The sequence below is a fragment of the Muntiacus reevesi genome, chromosome 7 (genome assembly GCF_963930625.1).
Source record: "Muntiacus reevesi chromosome 7, mMunRee1.1, whole genome shotgun sequence".
Classification (NCBI taxonomy): Eukaryota; Metazoa; Chordata; class Mammalia; order Artiodactyla; family Cervidae; genus Muntiacus; species Muntiacus reevesi.
Genome location: NC_089255.1, coordinates 56,143,678 through 56,165,396, shown reverse-complemented (window position 1 = coordinate 56,165,396; position 21,719 = coordinate 56,143,678). Strand labels below are relative to the sequence as shown.

General features: G+C 41.6%; 2 protein-coding genes and 1 pseudogene across 2 annotated transcripts; 1 reads left to right on the top strand and 2 right to left on the bottom strand.

Moving 5' to 3' along the window:
• Positions 1-6,651: 6,651 nt before the first annotated feature.
• On the top strand, positions 6,652-7,461 carry LOC136171769 (small ribosomal subunit protein eS6-like). The gene has a single exon (XM_065940733.1). The coding sequence runs from the start codon at positions 6,677-6,679 to the stop codon at positions 7,424-7,426; it is 750 nt and encodes a 249-aa protein (XP_065796805.1). The 5' UTR covers positions 6,652-6,676; the 3' UTR covers positions 7,427-7,461.
• A 7,905-nt stretch (positions 7,462-15,366) lies between these two features.
• On the bottom strand, positions 15,367-17,092 carry LOC136172626 (T-complex protein 1 subunit delta pseudogene; annotated as a pseudogene).
• Positions 17,093-20,496: 3,404 nt separating this feature from the next.
• On the bottom strand, positions 20,497-21,074 carry BCL2L10 (BCL2 like 10). The gene has a single exon (XM_065940107.1). It carries the CDS (start codon positions 21,072-21,074, stop codon positions 20,583-20,585), a length of 492 nt encoding a protein of 163 aa, XP_065796179.1. The 3' UTR covers positions 20,497-20,582.
• Positions 21,075-21,719: the final 645 nt, after the last annotated feature.

Sequence of the window (21,719 nt, the reverse complement as noted above, 5' to 3'; positions counted from 1 at the left end):
GACAACTGATAAAAAAAAAAAAAGACAACTGATTGCTTGAAGCAAAAGTAATAAAAACATTCCTGGTTTTATAATATATGTATTGGTGAAATATAATACATGAAAACAATAGCTAAAAGACCAGGAGATGAGAAGGAAAGTGAATTGTCCAAGTTCTTACACTGTGTATAAAAGATGTAATGCTTGAAGGTAGACTGTGATGAAGATACATAGTATAAACTAAAGTTAAACAACACAAAAATTAGTTATGATTACTAAGCCAAGAAAGGAAGCAAGGTGAAATTATTAAACAAAACAAAAAAACTTTCACTAGTCAAAAGATAGCAGGAAAAGAGGAAAGGGAACAAGGGACAGATGAGACAACAGCAAGACAGTAGATTTAAACCAACCATATGAAGAATTACAACAGATATAAAGGTGTAAACGAAAGATCAGCAAGTTTCTTAAAGGGCCAGATAGTAAATAGTTGACCTTTGCAAGTTACAAAGTTTCTGCTGCAACTAGGTTAACTCTGCTGTTGTAGCACAAAAGCAACCCCACACAATACACAAAGAAATGGATGTGGTTCTGTTCTAATAAAATGTTATTTACGACAAACAAGGCCATAGTTTACTAGTCCCTTGTTTAAGAACCTCATTTCAAAGGCAGAAGTAGAAATAATTCTACTTCACGGGGGAAAAAATTCATGACCTAAAAATATGCTGCCTATAAAAAATATTTTATTTATTTTTATTTTTTTCCACTTATTATTATTAGTTGGAGGCCAACTACTTTACAATATTGTAGTGGTTTTTGCCATACATTGACATGAATCTATAAAAAATATTTTAATATGATATCCGCAGATAAAAGGGCTCAGATGGTAAAGAATCTGCCTGAAATGTGGAAGACCTGGGTTTGATCCCTGGGTTGGGAAAATCCCCTGGAGAAAGGAACAGATACCCATTCCAGTATCCTTGCCTGGAGAATTCAATGGAAAGAGGAGCCTAGTGGGCTACAGTCCATGAGGTCACTAAGAATCAGACACAACTGAGCGACTTTCATTTTCACAGATTAAATATAAAAGGATGGAAAATATACACTATGCAAATATGGCAGAGAAGAAGCAATTCTGACTCCATATTGGAATGGTTTATTTGACTTGTTTTTCATCGATGTTGTTTCTATAATCATACATAAATCCCTGCCTCAGTAAACCCAGCTACTCTGCCTGACTGTTGGGCTAAAGTGCCTTTCTTCAGCTCACAGGGAGATAATCTGACCATCCTCGCCTGTGACTGGCTGCAGGAAGCATGAGATAGTTTGCGCTATGTGTGCACATTTGCTCAATTGTGTCTGACCCTTTGGGACCCCATGGAGAGTAGCCCGCTGGGTTCTTCTGTCCATGGAATTTTCCAGGCAAGAATACTTCATTGGTTGCCATTTCCTAACTGAGAAAATCTTCCTGATCCAGGGATCCAACCTGCATCTCTTGCACTGCAGTGAATTCTTTACCACTGAGTCATTCTGCTGCTGCTGTTGCTAAGTCACATCAGTCGTGTCTGACTATGTGTGACCCCACAGATGGCAGCCCACCAGGCTCCCATCCCTGGGATTCTCCAGGCAAGAACACTGGAGTGGGTTGCCATTTCCTTCTCCAGTGCATGAAAGTGAAAAGTGAAAGTGAAGTCGCTCAGTCATGTCCGACTCCTCGAGACCCCATGGACTGTAGCCCACCAGGCTCCTCCGTCCATGGGATTTCCCAGGCAAGTGTACTGGAGTGGGTTGCCATTGCCTTCTCTAACTGAGTCATCCAGGAAGTCCAGTTATTGGAGAAATACAAATCAATGATACAATGAGGAATCACACCTAACACCAGTCAGAATGGCCATCATAAAAACATTTACAAACAACAAATGCCGGAGTAGATGTGAAGAAAAGGGAACACTCCTACCCTGTTGGTGCCAGTATACAGTGACATAGCCATTATGGAGCAGAGTATGGAGATTCCTTAGAAAACTAGGAATAAAACTACCATAAGACCCAGTAATCCCACTACTGGGCATACTGGGCATATATGAAGAGAAAACCATAACTGGAAAAGACACATGTACTCCACTGTTCACAGCAGCATTATTTCTAATAGCCAGAACAGGGAAGCAACCTAGATGTCCATCAACAGATGCATGGATAAAGAAGTTGTGATACACAAACACACACAGAGAGAAATATTACTCAGTCATAAAAAGGAATGAAATTGAGTCAGTTGTAGTGATGTGAATGAACCTAAAGTCTGTCATACAGAGTGAATTATGCCAGAAAGAGATAAACAAGTATCACATACTAATGCATATAAATGGAATCTAGAAAGATGGTACTGATGAACATATTTGCAGGGCAGAATTAGAGATGCAGATGTAGAAAGGGACTTGTGGACACAGTGGTTGAAGGAGAGGCTGGGATGAATTAACAGAGCAGCACTGACATATATACACTACACATATATACACTGTGTAAGATAGCTAGCTAGCAGGAAGCAGGTGTATAGCATAGCAACTCAGCTCAGTGGTCTGTGATGATCTTATGGGTGGGATGGTGAGGGGGTGGAGGGAGGCTCAAGAGGCAGAGAATATATGGATACTTACAGCTGAGTCATGATGTTGTACAGCAGAAACCAATACGACAGTGTAAAGCCACTACCCGATTAAAAAGAGTAAAAAAAAAAAAAACTATCTACAACCAATAAATGCTGTAGAAGGAATGGGAATGTTCCTACACTGTTTGTAGGGATGTAAACTGATACAGCCACTATGAATAACAGTAGGGAGATTCCTTAAAATACTAAAATAGAACTACCATATGACCCTGCCACCCCACTCTGGACATATACACAACGAAAATCATAATTCAAAAGATACATCCACACCATTGTTCACTGCAGCACTATTTACAATACCCCAGAGAGGGGAGCAACATAAATGTCCAAGAACAGAGAAATGGATAAAGAAGATGTGGTACATGTACACAGTGGAATGTTACTCAGAAAAAGGACAGAGATTGTGTCATCTGCAGCACCGAGGATGGACCTAGAGACTGTCATACAGAGTTCAGTATGTCAGAAACAGAAAAACAAACATCATACATAAACACATATGCGTGGAACTAGGAAAATGGTATAGATGATCCTATTTGCACACAGACGAACAGACACAAACAGAGAATAAATCTATGGACGCCAAGGTGGGTGGTAGCTGGGTGAGATGAACTGAGCGATTTGGATTGACATATATATACTATTGATACTATGCATAAAACAGATAAATAATGAGAACCTAGTGAACTGGGAACTCTAGTCAATGTTCTATGGTGTCCAAACAACAAGGGACATACGTAAACATGAACATGATATTTTCTGTATAACTAAAACATTATTAAGCAACTATACTGCATTAAAAACTAATAAAAAATAAAATAAAACCCTCAAACTCACAGATAACTGATTGGTGGGAGCCAGAAGAGGTGGCTGGTGGTAGGGGAAGTAGAAGAAGATGGTGAAAAGGTACAAACTTCCAGTTACACAATAAGTCCTGTGGATGTAATGTACACCTTGAGGAATAAAGCTGATAACACTGCATTGCTAATTTGTAAGCTGCTAAGAGAGGCGGTCTTTAAGGAAAAAATTTGTTAACTATGTGAGGTCGTGAATGTCAACTAAACTTATTGTGAGAACATTTTACATAAATATAAATTACTACATATAAAATCACTATGTTGTACACCTAAACTGATATTGTATTCCACTTATATCTGAATAAAATGGAGGGGAAAATCCAAATCCAACCAACAAACATGTGATTGTTTGCTCCTTTAAACATGAAATACAGACTGAAATATGCATAACATCAAAGAATTTGTCACCAGCAGAACCATATATGAGAAAAGTCAAAATAATGTAGGGGGGTGGGGCAAAAAAAAAATAATGTAAAGGAAGTCAGTCCTTCAAGTCAAAACAAAATGGTACCATACGGAGGTCTGGATCTACAGAAAAGAGTGAAGAACAACAGCAGTGGTAAGTATATTGGGAAATTATACAAAGACATTTACCTCACTATATACCTCCCTTTAATAGACAGTTGATGGCTTTAGTAAAAAGTGAAAAAAAATTTCTGGTTTTATAATTCATACTGGTGAAATACATGATAACAATATAAAAAATGCCAGAACAGGAGAATGAAGGTACACGGTCAAAGTTCTTACACTGTGTATAAAATGGTGTATTGCTTGAAGGCAGGCTGTGCTAAGAATACACAGTATAAGCTGAAGTAAAATAACACAAAATAAAGTTATAACTACTAAGCCAAGGGGGGAAATAAGGTGAAATTTTAAAAAAAAGTTTTCACTAGTCCAAAGGACAGAAGCAATAGAGAAAAAAGAGAGCAAAGGATGGATGAGAGAATAGCAAGACAGTAAACCAACCATACGGATAATTATATTAGATGTAAAAGTGTAAACCAAAACCATGAAAACTTTTCTCAAAGGACCAGATGGAAAATAGTTGACCTTTTGCCAAGTTACAAAGTCTCTGTTGCAATTATGTTAACTCTGCTATTGTAGCACAAAAGAAGCCATAGTCAATATGTTAAGAAATGGATGTGGTTATGTTCCAATTAAATGCTTTTTTACAAAATCAGAAAGTCTACCAGGCCATAGTTTACCAGGTCCATGTTTCAGTACCTCAACTTTGAGGCAGAAGCAGACTGGAGGAAAAAGCATGACCTAAATATATGCTGCCTACAAAAATTATTTTAATATGATACCCACAGACTAAAAGTAAAAGGAAGGAAAAGGATGCACCGTGTGAATATGACAGAAAAGTGAAGTTGCTCAGTCGTGTCCGACTCTTTGCGACCCCATGAAGAGCAGCCCACCAGGCTCCTCCGTCCACGGGATTTTCTAGGCAAGAGTACTGGAGTGGGTTGCCATTTCCTTCTCCAGGAGATCTTCCCAACACAGGGATCGAACCCAGGTCTCCCTCATTGCAGGTAAAGGCTTTACCATCTGAGCCACCAGGGAATATGACAGAGAAGAAGCAATTCTGATTCCATCTTGGAACTGTTTCTTTGACTTGCTTTTCCTGTTGTTGTTATAATTCTACCTAAGGCCCTACCTCAGAAGACCCAGCTCCTCTGCCTGACTGCTAAAGAACTTTGTTCAGCTCACAGGGAGATAATCTGACCTTCCCCACCTGTGATGGCTGCAGGAAGGAAGGGACTCTGTGTGCTGTGTGTGTGCAGTCACTCGGTCGTGTCCAACTCTTTGGGACGCCGTGGACTGTAGCCTGCTGGGCTCCTCGGTCCATGGAATTTCCAAGGCAGGAATATTGAAACCAGTTGCCATTTCCTACTTGAGGTGATCTTCTTGACCTAGGGATCCAAGTGACATCTCCTGCACTGCAGTGGATTCTTTATGCTGAGGCAATTATTAGAGAAATTCAAGTCAAAACTACAATGAGGTATCACCTCACACCGATCAGAATGGCCATCATAAAAATATATACGAAAAAGAAATGCTGGAGAGGGTGTGGAGAAAAGGGAACCCTCCTACCCTGTTGTTGGCAATGTATGTTGATAGAACCGCTATGGAGAAGAGGGTTGAGATTCCTTAAAAACTAGGAATAAAACTACCACATGACCCAGCAATCCCACTACTGGGCTTATATGCAGAGAAAACCTGTAACTGACAAAGACACAAGTACCCCAATGTTCAAAACAGCACTATTTCCAATAGCCAGGACATGGAAGCAATCCAGATGTCCATCGACAGATGCACGGATTAGGAAGTTGTGATACATGTATATACAATGGAATATTACTCAGTCATGAAAAGGAATGAAACAGTCAGTACTAGTGAGATGGATGAACCTAGATCTGTCATACAGAGGGAAGTCAAGTCAGAAAGAGCTAAGTATCATATATTAATGCATATATATGGAATCCAGAAAAATGGCAGTAATGAACCTATTTGCAGGGCAGGAAGAGAGATGCAGATGCAGAGAACAGACTTGCCGAAATAGCGGGGGGAGCAGTGGGTGGGACGAATTGAGACAGTTGCACTCACATACATACACTACCATGCGTAAAATAAACAGCTAGCAGGAAGCAGCTGTATGGCAGAGACAACTCAGCTCAGTGCTCTGTGATGATCTTATGGGTGGTATGGTGGGGGTGGGAGGGAGGTTCAAGAGGGAGGGAACAGATGTATACTTACAGCTGATTCATGTTACTGTACAGCAAAAAGCAATACAACATAGTAAAGCAACTATCCTCTGATTAAATACAGTTAAAAAAAACAATGAAGTCTATAACAAATAAATGATGGAGAGGGTGTGGAGAAAAGAAAATGCTCCTGCACTGTTGGTGGGAATGTAAATTGATATAGCCACTATGGAGAGCAGTATTCAGGTTCTTTACAAAACTAAAATTAGAACTACCATATGATCCAGCAATCCCACTCATGGGCATTTTCCCAAAGAAAATCATAATTCAAAAAGATGCATTCACACCAGTATTCACTGCAGCACTATTTAAAACAGTCAGGACAGGGAAGCGACATAAATGCCAATCAACAGAGGAATGGATAAAGATTTGGTACACATGCTCTTTTTCGTGGCGCCTCGGAGGCTGTCGGCCACTTCAGAATGAAGCTGAACATCTCTTTCCCGGCCACTGGCTGTCAGAAGCTCATTGAAGTGAACGATGAACGAAAACTTCGTAGCTTCTACGAGAAGCGTATGGCCACAGAAGTTGCTGCTGACGCTCTGGGTGAAGAATGGAAGGGTTATGTGGTCCGAATCAGTGGCGGGAACGATAAGCAGGGTTTCCCCATGACGCAGGGTGTCTTGACCCATGGCCGAGTTCGCCTGCTCCTGAGTAAGGGGCATTCCTGTTACAGACCAAGGAGGACTGGAGAGAGAAAGCGCAAATCTGTACGGGGTTGCATTGTGGATGCCAATCTGAGTGTTCTCAACTTGATCATCGTGAAAAAAGGGGAGAAGGATATTCCTGGACTCACTGATACTACAGTGCCTCGTCGCCTGGGTCCCAAAAGAGCTAGCAGAATCCGCAAACTTTTCAATCTCTCTAAAGAAGATGATGTCCGCCAGTATGTTGTGCGAAAGCCCCTAAACAAAGAAGGTAAGAAACCTAGGACTAAAGCACCCAAGATTCAGCGTCTCGTGACTCCACGAGTTCTGCAACACAAACGCTGGCGTATTGCTCTGAAGAAACAGCGTACTAAGAAAAACAAAGAAGAGGCTGCAGAATATGCTAAACTTTTGGCCAAGAGAATGAAGGAGGCCAAAGAAAAACGGCAGGAACAGATTGCCAAGAGACGGAGGCTGTCCTCTCTGAGAGCTTCTACTTCTAAGTCTGAGTCCAGTCAAAAATGAGTTGTTCTAAGAGTAACAAATAAATAAGATCAGACATCAAAAAAAAAAAAAAAAAGATTTGGCACACATATACACTGGAATATTACTCAGCCATTAAAAAGGATGAGATAACACCATTTATAGCAACATGGATGGACTTAGAGAGTGTCACATTGAATGAAGTCAGACAGAGAAGGATTAACATTGTATGACATGCCTTATGATACAACAAACTTATTTACAAAACAAAAAAAGAAAATGATACAAATGAACTTATTTACAAAGCAGAAACAGACTCACAGACTAAGAGAACAAACTGAAGCTTGCCAGGGGCAAGAGTAGGGGGAAGAGATAGGAATTTGGGGACTGACATGGACACGCATGTGTGTCCAGTTGCTTCAATTGTGTCTGACCCTTTGTGACTCTCTGGACTATAACCCACCAAGCTCCTCTGTCCATGGGGATTCTCCAGGCAAGAATACTGGAGTAGGCTGCCATGCCCTCCTCCAAAGGATCTTCCCAACCTAGGTATCAAACCCACACCTCCTGTGTCTCCTACTGCTATATTTAAAATGGATAACCAACAAGGTCCTACTCTTTAGTACAAGGAACTCTGCTCAATGATATGTGGCAGCTGAGATGGGAAGGGAGTTTGGGGGAGAATGGATACATGTATATGTATGGCTGAGTTCCTTTGCTGTCCACCTGAAACTATTGCAACACTGTTCATCGCTATACACCAATACAAAGTAAAAAGTTAAACCAAAAAATCCAGTATGTTACTGGCACAAAAATAGAAAATACAAATCATTGGAACAGGACAGAGATCCCAGAAATAAACGCACACAGCTATGGTCAATCAATCTATGATAAAGGAGGCAAGGTCAAGAAGCAACAGTTAGAACTGGACATGGAACAACGGACTGGTTCCAAATTGGGAAAGGAGTACATCAAGGCTGTGTACTGTCACCCTGCTTTATTTAACTTATATGCAGAGTACATCATGTGAAATGCCAGGCTGGATGAAGCACAAGCTGGAATTAAGACTGCCAGGAGAAATATCAATAACCTCAGATACGCACATGACACCACCCTTATGGCAGAAAGCGAAGAGGAACTAAAGAGCCTCTTGATGAAAGTGAAAGAGGAGAGTGAAAAAGTTGGCTTAAAACTTAACATTCAAAAAACTAAGATCATGGCATCCAGTCCCATCATTTCATGGCAAATAGATGGGGAAACAGTGGAAACAGTGACAGACTTTATTTTCTTGGGCTCCAAATCATGGCAGATGGTGACTGCAGCCATGAAATTAAAAGATGCTTGCTCCTTGGAAGGAAAGTTATGACCAACCTAGACAGCATATTAACAAGCAGAGATATTACTTTGCTGACAAAGGTCCGTCTGGTCAAAGCTTTGGTTTTTCCAGTAGTCATGTATGGATGTGAGAGTTGGACCATAAAGAAAGCAGAGCGCCAAATAACTGATGCTTTTGAACTGTGGTGTTGAAGAAGACTCTTGAGAGTTACTGGGACTGCAAGGAGATCAAACCAGTCAATCCTAAAGGAAATCAGCCCTGAATATTCATTGGAAGGACTGATGCTGAAGCTGAAGCTCCAATATTTTGGCCACCTGATGCAAAGGGCTGACTCATTGGAAAAGACCATGAAGCTGGGAAGGATTGAAGACAGGAGGAGAAGGGGATGGTACAGGATGGTTGGATGGCATCACTGACTCAATGGACAGAAATTTGAGCAAGCTCCAGGAGCTGTAATGGACAGGGAAGCCTGGCATGTTGCAGTCCATGGGGTCGCAAAGAGTTGGACATGACAAAGAGACTGAACTGAAAGGAGACAAGACTATACAATGCAGGGAAGTCAGTCTCTTCAATAAATGGCGCTGGAAAACCTGGACAGCTACATGTAAAAAATGAAATTAGAAAACTCTTTACCACCTGTCGGGAGCCATTATGGGAGGTCCCGCCCGTGACGAGGTCATGAAGAAAATACCGGGCAGGCAAGGCCATCCGGAACCCCATCCATGATGAGGTCACGAGGAAAATACCTGACAGGCAAGGCCGTCTAGGATAAGGGACCCTCCAGGTTGGCCTCGGCCTCTACCCCATCCTATATCCTCCCCCCTTTTCTGCTGTTGTTCTTATTTGCCCTGTTGCAGATTCTTGTGTTGTCTGCCGAGAGCTCTCCTGCTCCTTTCACTGAATGAGAGCCAACTTAAAACCCTAACTAATAAATCTCCTGGACACTGGTACCCTATGAAGGGGCCAGGGATGAAGGAAATGCTTCAATTCAAACCCTTTTGCTGGCATTCTGGCTTGTTTGATAAATGTGTGCTCTCATTGCACAAAATGCTCATGATTGTTCTAAACATCCTAAGCACAGTACGCTAACAAAAGAAACTATTAAGCATAGGTCCCTCCACGGGGTGAGAAAAGCCCCACAAATATTATAGCCACATATACGCCTAATAAAAAATAGTTTAGATAGAGATTAGCTGGTGACTTCTTGCAGGTAATTAACTTTTAGACTAAGAGCATGTTTTGTGCCATATCTGCTGTTTTTGCAAACCTTTGCATTTCTGTTCTGTAAAAAATGTAATCCTATCTAGTTCCCATGGAGATGACACCTAATAGAAAGAAAATAGATTAACCACAAAAAAGACAGGGTTGGCTACTGAAGTTGCTTAAAGTTGCACCAGGTGCAAGTCATAAATTGTCAACAGGCCTGAAGGCCAAAAGATATTATACATAGAGGTTAACCATAAAAAAAGACCCTAATAGGCACAGAGCCCTTTGGGGGGTGAAGAAGCCCTATTAGAGAATACAAAAAATATTGTTTTAAAAGTGGTTATTAGATCAACGTTTGATTGATGTTAATGTGCTGAGGTTGTGCAGTGGAAACTATTGTTAACATAGTTAAAGATCTAGTAAAATAACAGTTTAGCCCTAGTGTAAAAACAATAAGATAATTGTTAATTTTAACCAAGAGAGGTAAACAGGGGCTGCCTCTCCAGAGCCACAGAGTCTTTGTGTGTTAAACTTTTTAGATAAATTTAGCTGAGAATTTCTGCAAAAATACTCTCTTTTATGTTAACAGGATTGTATTTCTATTATGTTACAACTTGCTGTACCATGAGACTGCCACTTTTCTGTTTTTTGCTAACCTCAAGGCCAAAAGATAATGTACAAAAGATCTATGGGAAAAGACTCTCATAAACAAAAAATATACAGAGCACACCTGGTTTCCTGAAGGACAAGCTGATATAATGTTAAACTAAGTCTGTGTGCTTATCTGCCCCTTAGAAAGGTACCAACTTAGGGTAAAAAGGCTACAGTGAAAAATAAAGCAACTGCCAGACTCTGCTGCACATTCCTGGTCTGGTCTCTTTCTTTTTTTTTTTTTTCTCTCTCTCTCCCTGGCAGACTTGGCCCCATCAAGGCCGGTCCTATGTGTCTCTCTCTCGCCGATGCCGTTCATCCTGAGGGTTCCCCTGGATCCTGCTGGGGCTGGACCCCGGCAACCACCATACACAAAAATAAGCTCAAAATGGACTAAAGACCTAAATGTAAGATCAGACACTATAAAACTCTTAGAGGAAAACATAGGCAGAACACTCTCTGACATAAATTACAGCATTATCTTTTTTGATTCCCCTCCCAGAGTTATGGAAATAAAAATGAAAATAAACAAATGGGACCTAATTTAACTCAAACACTTCTATACAGCAAAGGAAACCATAAACAAAACAAAAAGAAAATCCACAGAATGGGAGAAAATATTAATAAACAATGTGATTGACAAGGGATTACTTTCAAAAATTTATACACAGCTCATGTAGCTTAATATCATAAAATATCATGTAGCTTAATATCACAACTCAATCAAAAATTGGGTAGAAGACCCACACAGACATTTTTCCAAATAAGACATACAAATGGCCAAGAGGCACATGAAAAGGTGCACAATATCATTAATCACTAGAGAAATGCAAATCAAAACTATAATGAGATACCACCTCACACCCATCAGAATGGCCATCATTAAAAATATCAATAAACAATAAATGCTGGAGTGGGTGCAGAGAGAAGGGAAATCTCTTATGCTGTTGATAGGAATGTAAAGTGGTATTGCTACTCTAGAGAACATTATGGAGCATCCTTTAAAAAATAGGAATAAGACTACAATATGACCTAGTAATCCCACTAATGGGCATGTACCCTGAGAAAGAAAGAAGAAAAGTTGCTCAGTCATGTCTGACTCTTTGTGACCCCATGGACTGTAGCCTACCAGGCTTCTCTGTCCATGGGATTTTCCAGGCAAGAAAATCTCCAGGCAAGGAGTGGGTTGTTATTTCCTTCTCCAGGGGATCTTCCTAAGCCAGGGATCAAACCCAGGTCTCCTGCATTGAGGCAGATACTTTACTGTCTGAGCCACCAGGGAAGCTTGAGAAAACCATAATTCAAAAAGGCACGCGTACCCCAGTGTTCACTGCAGCCCTGTTTATGATAGCCAGGACATGGAAGCAACCTAGATGTCCATCAACAGATGAACGCATAATGAAGTTGTGGTACATATATACAATGGAATATTACTCAGCCATGAAAAGAAATCAATCTCAATTCAGTTAATCTGTAATGGATGAACCTAGAGGGTATTATATAGAGGGAAGTCAGTCAAAAAAAGAAAAACAAATATCGTATATTAACGCATATATATGGACTCTAGAAAAATGGTACTGATGAGCCTATTGGCAAGTCAGGAATAGAGACGCAGATGTGGAGAATGGACTTGTGGACACTGCAGGATAAGGAGAGGGTGGGACTGATTGAGTGAGTAGTAGTGAAACATATACATTACTGTGTGTAAAACAGACAGCTAGTAGGAAGCTGCTACATAACACAGGGAGCTCAGCCCGTGCTCTGTGATGACTTAGCGGGGTGGGATGGGGGAGCTGTCATGGGGGGCATTGAGAGGGAGGGGATATATGTATACTTATGGCTGATTCATGCTGTTGTATGGCAGAAATCAACACAACACTGTAAAGCAATTTTCCTCTAACTAAAAATAAATTTTAAAAAATTTTGCTTAAAAAACAAACAAAAAAAAACAGTTGCTGTATGATTCTGCAATCCCATTCATGGGCACATATCTGGAGAAAAACATGATCTGAAAGGATACATGCACCCCAATGTTCACCGCAGCACTGTTTAAAATAGCCAAGACATAGAAGCAACCTAAATATCCACTGACAGAGGAATGGATAAAGACTATGTGGGACATATATTCAATGGAATATTATTCAGCCACTAGAAAGAATGAAATAGTGACTTCTCTGGTGGTCTGGTGGTTAAGATTTTGCCTTCAAATGCAGGAGGTGAGAGTTCAATCCCTAGTTGGGGAGCTAAGACCCCACATGCCTTGAGGCCAAAGAACTAAAATATAAAGCAGAAGCAGTATTGTAACAAACTCAATAAAGACTTTAAAAACGATTCACATTTTAAAAAAAACTTAAAAAAAGAATGAAACAATGCCATTTGCAGCAACAGTGATGGACCTACACATTGTCATACTGAGTGACGTCAGACAGAGAAAGACAAATATATGAGTGACGTCAGACAGAGAAAGACAAATATATGAATGTCGCTTATATGTGGAATCTAAAAAATGATACAAATGAATTGACAAAACAGAAACAGATTCACAGTCTTAGAGAACAAGCTTTTGGTTACCAGAGGGGAACGGGCAGGGGTGTGGGGCATGGGGGGTGGGAAGGATAGTGAGGGAGTTTGTGATTAACATACACATAATACTATATATACAATAAATAAACAATAAGGACTTACTGCTCAACAGTAAGGAACTCTGCTCAATAATATTTAGTAAGCTAAATGGGAAAAGAATATGAAGAATAGATACATATTTATGCTAGTTGAATCACTTTGCTATACACCTGAAACTAACACAACATTGTTTATCAAGTAAACTCCAAAAAGAAATAAAAAGTTAAAAAAAAATAAGTTTAAGCCGAAAAGGAAAATTATCAAGCCCCAAGTAGCTTCAGGCACACTCAAATTATGAGATTTCAGTAATGTCATCAAAACTGTTTCTCCACACTCCATCCTGCCCCCAATCTCTGACCTCTGTTCGGTGACCTCTTCTCTGTGGGAAGGCAAAACATTCTCTCCAGATTCTACTCTCAATGGTGACATAAGTCAAAGAGCTGGAATACGTCCGGCAAGAACATAGGACCTGTGTGAAGAAAACTTTAAGAGACCTAAATAAATGGAATTGTAAGAGACCTAAATAAATGGAAGAGAAGTTCATGTTCTTAGAAGGGAAAATGCAATGTTGTAAACATACTGTTTATTTCAAAATTGATTTATAATCTAATCCCATTCTATTCAAAATCCTAAAGCAATGTCTTAGTGGATTCTTTATTAACTGGTTTTTAGAATTCATCTTAATGCACAAAAATAGCCAAGGACTTTTTTTTTAAAGAAGAATGGTGGAGGAGATTAAACTATAAAGCCAGATGTTCAAATATGCCATAAACACATAGTAATTAAGAAACAGTGCTATTAGTAAAGAAAAAGACAAGTCTACAAACTAGATAATACATTCAAATTAGCTAGGAAAAAATGAACCATCTATAAACAAGGCTGAAATACTACCCAACTCTTAAAAGGACTGTCCTACTTCATGCTGCTACCAAATGCAAGTTCATGTGCCCCACACACAGTGAAGCCAAACAAATTGAAATGACAAGAGTTTGGAGCACAGAAAGATTTATTGCAGAGTTCTACAAGGAGACAGGTGGCTCCCACCCTCAAGCCTGGAACTTCTCAGAGTTTCAGCAAAGCACTTCTAAAGGCAAGGTGAGGGAGGGGCTAGGTTAGTTGTTGCAAACTTCTTGGTGTGGGAATCCTCTGTTCTTGCAGCTGCCCACATAGGTCAGGTCATGATGGTCCTGTAAACCTCCAACAAGACAGACACTATTCTATGTCTTGCAACTTTTTATCTATATATGAATAGACTCTTCAAAGTCAGAGCCCTGAGAATAGGCTATCCTGTTTATTTCAGACAGTAAGCAACATCCTTTTACAAGAGGTGCAGAGGCAGCATGACTAAGCACTGGCAACAAAGCACAAATGTTAATGTAAAAAGAACAGATCAAGCATAGAGTCAGATTTGTTCTTCCCTATTACAAAACTACATTAAAAAGGATTCTAGAATGGATCAATGACCAAGGACATAAAATACTTTCTTTGTAATCCTGGGACAAGAATGACCTTCCTAAAGAAGACAAATACCAAAAGATGTAAAACAAATTTTAGGATGATTTAACACTGGCAAGAGAGTGAATAGCTAAGCATTCCCTGACCTGGTTTAAGTTTGGACTGGTAGAACCTCTTTTGAAAAGTAATTTGGCAGCAGCTAAATTTGAATACATATCAACTGTGACTCAGAATCTTTTTCTAGAATTCTTTTCTGTAGACATAATAATGCAGGGCTATGCACATAGGCAAAATCCATGCAGTATTGTTTCCAATAGCCCATGAGGGGAGAAACACCCTAAAACACAAGGCAATGGAAAGTTAAATCAGCTTATCCTGCCACATGGAACAAGTCAGAACAGAAAGCAGAACTGCATGTTCTGAAGAGAAAAGGCTCGTAAGATGAGGCAGCAAAGCAAGTCCAATTGTTTATAAAATGCAAGTAAAGTAACGGCCAGGAAGGCCTGGTGGGACACTGCAGTTTTTTAATTTTATAACCAAATAGTTAATATTCTCATTGTGTCAAGACAATTTCAAGCTAATGCCAAATGGAAGACCAAGCTCAGGAATGTAAAGAGGAAACAATCTTACAAACAAGAAGGGACACCAAGGCAGTGGTGCACTCCAGCCAAACTATCAGTGGCCACGACGGTGCCAGCCAGCATCATCCAGATTACTGAGCATTTCCCGCATCATCAATGTGCAGAATCCTCCAGACAGTTTCAGCTGCTAGTGTCAGCACTGACTGAAGCCAACAAAGGCTGAACCATCAGTTCCTCCAAAACCCTGGAAATACCACCCTTTTGGACATTAATGCCTATAGTTTTCTCCTTGGGCATACCTGTTTTTCGCTTGTTTTTTGTTCTGTTACTGTAGAAATGGGATTCAGCCCAGCAGTTTTAGCTAGCATAGATGAAATGACCGCCACCACATCTGTAAAGGCACAAATGCAGTAGGATCTCATACCACTCAATGTTCATGCATATCCAGTTAACCACAGGGCCCACTATTTCTGGAGCATGCCCTCCCAACAAAAATAGCTTTCTGCTTCACTCAACAACAAATTAGACACAGGGCATCATGAATCAAGGGCTCAGCTTCTTCAAGCCTGATTTGTTAGAACCAGGAACCACAACTGGAACCTTTTCCTCGGCTTATACAGCCTGTAACCTTGAGCGGTTTGCCAGAATCATGTAAACTGATCCCCTCGGCTCACTCACCCAAACCCAGCATGTCAGCAGTAAGTTGGTCAGTATGAGCAAGTGGCTTGGTTCCAGTCTCTTTCAATTATCCTTAACTACTGCAATATTCATTTTGATCAGGAAAGTTAACACAAGATCACTAAGATCATGTCTTAAGAAGAGAATTCTATTTTTAAAATTTGCTTCACTTAGAACATAGGCTGTCTTCCCTCAGGGCTTGGTCCATCTGGGCACAACAGAAACTGATTATCCTGATCTGCTTTTAAGCCCAATCTTAGGCTTTTCAGTTCTGGTTATGTCAGAATTGGCCACCTTTTGGTTGAGAACCAGCCCCTCCACCAACTCACAATCAACTGTCCCTGCAAGTTCCCCCCCCCCACCGCCACCCCCCGCCCCCCGCCACCTGCCTCTTTTTTAAAATGACAGTTTATTTAAACTAAAAACAACAGTTTACCTATTTCTCTCATCCTCCACCCCCTATCTCTGGCAACCACTAACTTGTTCTATCTATAAGCTTGGTTCTTTATTATTTTTTAGATTCCATCTGTAAGAGAGATCACACAATATTCGTCTTTCTGTCTGATTTATTTCACTTAGCATTACACCCTCGAGGGCATTAGCAAGTTTCTTAGCTATTCTGACATCTCTAAGATCTATGCCAGTAGCTGTGGTGGGTCGGTCACTCTCCTCCCTGCATTTACACTTGAATACTGAGAGACAATGGCTGAGGTCAACAAAATGGTTGCACTGTTAAGCAACTTTTCTCTGTCACTTGGTTCCACAGGTCAAGGCACGTCAAGACTTCAATACCCTTTTCCAAATCCTTCTAGATGACTCAGAAATAATAAATCCATTTCTGAAAAAAGTTGTTACAGCAATCGGAGAGAGAGCGTGAGCCAGCAACAATGACCACTGATGTGGCGCCACTTCCCTGGTTCTCTTGAGCCATGGCTCTACCAGCATCCTGGCTGCTGGATATAACACTCGTGTTTGTTTCAGAATGCTAGCACCGTTCATAATGGTCTCATGACCTCTTCCATCTTGAACCATTTTATCCATTCCTTTTGGTCCAAGTCTTGTTCCAATAGCATCATCAACAGCTTCATCTATGGAGACGTTGCTGAAGCAGATCTAGGCTAGCTTTTTATCCACACAGGTGCTTTTCCCCTGGCTGCTGATAAGCTTGGCTGGGTCCATGAGGGCTCCAAAAGGACACATGGACACAGATTCCAGTGGGCAGCAGGATAACTATGTCCACTGAAAGGGATCAGAATATGTTACCCCCAAATATGCCACTTTGGCATATTGATTCATTTGAGCTGAAGAAAACTGAGAAATAGCATACATAGGAAGGGCTCTCTATTTTCCCTCTTCCTGCCTAAAAGGAAGGTATAAATTTCCTGTGAAAAAGGTGACTTTTTGTACCAGGAAGGGGAGAACACTTCTATTACTGGTAATGGGAGTTAATACCAAGATGAATCTGCATTAATTTTACTAAAATAATCCTCATCTTCCATTTGCTTCCCCCATTTATTTCCTAGTCACTGTTCCACAACAGATTGGGTTGGTCAAAAAGTGCATTTGGGTTTTTCCATAAGATGTTACAGAAAAACCCAAATGAACTTTCTGGCCAATGCAAAATGACCCTTGGAAGCCCAACCCCTTTCCTTTGTTTAGTCATGCTTGTGTGGCTTGGTTGTGGCAGACTCTTTTGAGACCCCACAGACTCGCTCCTCTATCCATGGAATTTTCCAGGTGAGAATACTGGAGCAGACTATCATTTCCAACTCCAGGGGATCGTCCCAAACCTGGGATTAAACCGTCACCTTCTGCATTGGCAGAAAGATTATCTACCACTGAGTCACCTGGGAATCCCTTGTTTAGTCATATCTCCACAATTTACCATTCTTTGCTAAAATGGTATACAAACCCCAAGTCTGTTTCTTTTTCACTTGTTTTCTATAAAGTCCCCTGTAAAAAACAGCAACAAATTAAACGTGTATGTTTTCCTCCTGTTTTCTATCTTTTGTCTTCTAAATTCGCAGGCCTCAGGTATAGTATCTAAGAGGGTCAAGTTTTCTCTCTCCATCAACTTCAACTGATGAGCTGACTTCAGAATGGAGGGTGAAAGATAAGGACTTGCTAAGTGCTTGTGTATTGATTAAATGTTTAAAATGTTTGTCTGTGCTGTATTTAAAGAGACAATAAAAGGAAACTGTCAATCAAGTTACTCCCAAGAATAAAGGCTTATTGAACCCCAAGCAACACCAACCACATTTTTTAAAAAGATGCATAAATTTATTAAAACTTAAGATTTAAAAATTTATTGAATCAGAAAAATAAAATTTAATAAATTTCAATACATTAACTCTAGAAACCAAGAAGAGTTTAGAAAGGATTCCTTTAAAAAAGATTTACTATTACATTCTTTGTCAGACTGTGACTTAGGGAACTTGTGGTATCATTTTACACCCCTGACACACTGCCTTGATAAATCAATCATTAGTAGCACATAAAATCATGGATAGATGAGAGACGCATATCCACTCTTATCCAAATGTAGCAAATAGCACCATATTTCGTAGTTAATGATAAGCAGTTTCTTCTGTAATTCTTTGGAGCAATAAGCCTTTGGACCCCTGTGTCCCCCATTTTAAAAAGAGCCATTTATGCCTTTGCCCCAATATATTGGGTTGTCAGGAGTTAAAACGCTGGCTGAAACACTGCAGGACTCCTTATATGAATGCAGATAAAAATGTCTCAGAAGGTGGTTTACTCTGATTCGGTCTTTCACATTTCAAATTTGCTTGGTTGGTCAGAGTTAGGCAGGCAGAAATGAGTTAAGAATTTTAGAACTCACGATAATTTTATCCAGAAGTAGATTATGACTATTGCTGTCCAGTATGAGAGGAAAAACCAGACCAGCTGTCTTTCCCAAGATGGCTGCACTGAGTGACTGAAGAAGAGACAAAATCCATCCTAAAATGGGAGGGAGAAGAGAATTAGTTTCATAATACTCAAAACCTGTACTCAATTAAATACATAGAGCTTCTGGATGAAGCAATTAGACAACTCCTGGATTTAAAAAGTTAAAAAAAAGGTACTGATCAGTAGGTTACTTGTAATTAGTAATCTTTCAGTTAGAGTTTGTAAGAAGTTGTCTAACACAAGAGGAACATAGAGGACATGATTTTGTCACTTAGAGCAGGAATCCTCATTTTTTCACTCACTTCTTTCAAAACCCAAGAGGCAAGTAGAATACTATATCCTGTTTTTTCCTGATCACAAAACAGATGCCATTTGGGAAAATGACAAATTACTAACTTGAAAGGTATCTCCTGAGACAATAAGGCAAGTAGTTCCATTCAGAAAAATGGGCAGGAAGGGACCTGAAATCCAGACTGTGGCATTTAAACTGCAGCTGAGAGACATGTGGGCACGTCTTCTTTACCCAATTGGAGAGTTTCTGCTTTTTGATATTAAAAGATTATTCCTTACTCAATGGTGATTAGCCAAAAGTTGAGAAAAAAAAAAAAAAAAACACCTCCCCATCAATTTCCTCTTTAGTGTGGAGGCCTCTTGGGGGCCAAATGCCTTGTTAAGACATATGGCTCAGGTGAGTTTCTGACAATTCACAGGGCTGGAGAATTGAAGACCTATGCCCCCATCCCTTCATATACTAAAAGGATGGAGTTAATGCTAACACCTTAAACTGTTCATATAAGGTCAAGGTTCTGACTCGAATACTATCCTTCCTCCACAAAAGGAACCCAATTCATCAATACAGGTCTGTCAGGAAACTGCAAACAGTGCAGTGTCTTCCCCAGATTATTTTTAGATTATGTTTCAATTGCTTTTTAGATTATGTTTTTAATTGCTGGTTTTAATAATTTGGCTGCATTTCTTCTATAACTTGGGTCACTACAGTCATTGCTTCAACTCCAGTAAGGAAGAGAAGAAAGAAGCAGGGGTCTCGTTCAGAACCCAGCAGGGCATTCTACCCTCTTACTGAAGGCTGGCCAGACTCTCCTTGATCATCAGCTTGGTTTTGGAGCCACAGTGCAACTCCTGCTCTAGCCTAGACTACAGAGATCAATGACTTACAGCTGAGAGCCGGGGCGACAGGCTATCTCGCAATTGAAGGCTGAGTGCAGTAAATTAGAAGTTAAGGAGCCTCAGGTCAGCACCACCCCAGGGTGCCCGTGCAAACCCCACCCCCAAACACCTCTGCCTTAGTGCTTCCTGAGGATGTGGCGATGGACCAGGGGCTGCTTTTTCTTTTTTCTTTTTTTTGCTTTTTCATTCTAATGAAAAAGGCTGGTGTGCTCTCACCTGCAGAGCTGTGGGGTCCATAAAGAGGTGCATCTAATAAGTTTCGTATAAAGAATCCATCTGGCCCAGGTCACCCCATTGCTGACTTCACCACTTTGGGAGTCTACTTAACTAAACAAAGCATCCAGACCTACCATGAGCACACCCTACAACCGGAGGGTGGTCAAGGGAAGGGCCAAAGTGTGCAAACCCAAGTCGGGTGCTGCTTTCTCAGAATGGCTTAGTATGCGAGCTGTCTAGCTAGGCCTAGTTTCGGCAACTGACTCTACCAGTACAGAAAGTCAGAATTCACCCCAAACTTCCCAGTCCTGCTGAAGCGAATGCTCTACAGGGCAGGCGCCTCGGAGTCCCTCCGCTAGCCGGCTGCGTGTGCGCGTCCCAGGCCGCCCACCAGCCCCGCGTCCTTCGCGCTCACCCAGCCGCCGTTGGCCATGAGCCAGGCGCGGTGCCTTTCGCAGAACTGGGCACACAGGAGGGCCACCAGGAGCCGACAGTCCCTGCTAACGCCGTCGTCGTCTCTCTTCTGCCGTCGGGTCGTCTGCGGCGGCCTCTCCAGCAGCGACCCCGCGAAGGTCACGAGTGAGGCCACGCGGCCCCAGCTGGGGCCAGGGTCTTCGTCGAGTAGCCTCTGCGCCATCCTGGCCACCAGCTCGACGCGGTGCCTGCGGCAGCGGCGGTAAAGGAGCAAGACGTTTCGATTTGCTTCCTGGATACGGACGGCCACGTGGCGCAGCACGGCAGCCTCGGGCGTGGAGGGCGCGGGAGCGGGAGTGCCGGGCTCCCGGGCGCAGAACTCGAGGTAGTCCGTCAGCAGCCGGGCGGTGCGCTCCCTGAACGGGTCCACCATGGCTCCGCCTCTACCGGGGGTCCGACCCGGGCCTGTTTTCTGGGCCTGCCGGCGCCCCGCCCCTCCTCGCGTTGGCTCGGCTCAGCCCGCCCCCACGCAGTTGCTTCCCCAGGTCTGGAGAGGAGCCTTTGATGGGAATCCCATCTACACTTGTTCCGGTCCCAATAGCCAAGGCCACGTGGTGTGCATGGATTCACGTAGCAGTCAGGGCCAGAGTGAGACTCTGGCGGTAATTGTTTTTAGCTTTCGGCTTGGGGACTAAGAACCCAGAGGGGACAGTCAAGGCAAATGGGCTAGGCTTGCCTCTCCTTTAGGAGAGGTTCCCTGGTGGCTTAGATGGTAAAGAATCTGCCTGCAATGTAGGAGACCAGGGTTTGATCCCTACGTGGGAAAGGTCCCCTGGAGAAGTGAATGGCTACCCACTCCAGTATTCTTGCCTGGAGAGTTCCATGGACAGAGGAGCCTGGGGGGCTACAGTTCATGAGTCGAACACGGGTGAGCCACCGACACTTTCTTTCATACTAGGAGAGGTTGACAAAGGCTACACACAGCCCTCAGCTGATGACTCCCTTGAAGGTATTATCAGCATTTTCTCAGATTTTCTCACACCGGAAGCATCCAGGTGTGTGTTGGAATCTGGCCATA

What these genes read in the sequence shown, in the direction of transcription:
- LOC136171769 (XM_065940733.1), top strand. Translation starts at nt 6,677, where the DNA reads ATGAAGCTGAACATCTCTTTCCCGGCCACTGGCTGTCAGAAGCTCATT.
- BCL2L10 (XM_065940107.1), bottom strand. Translation starts at nt 21,074, where the DNA reads ATGGTGGACCCGTTCAGGGAGCGCACCGCCCGGCTGCTGACGGACTAC.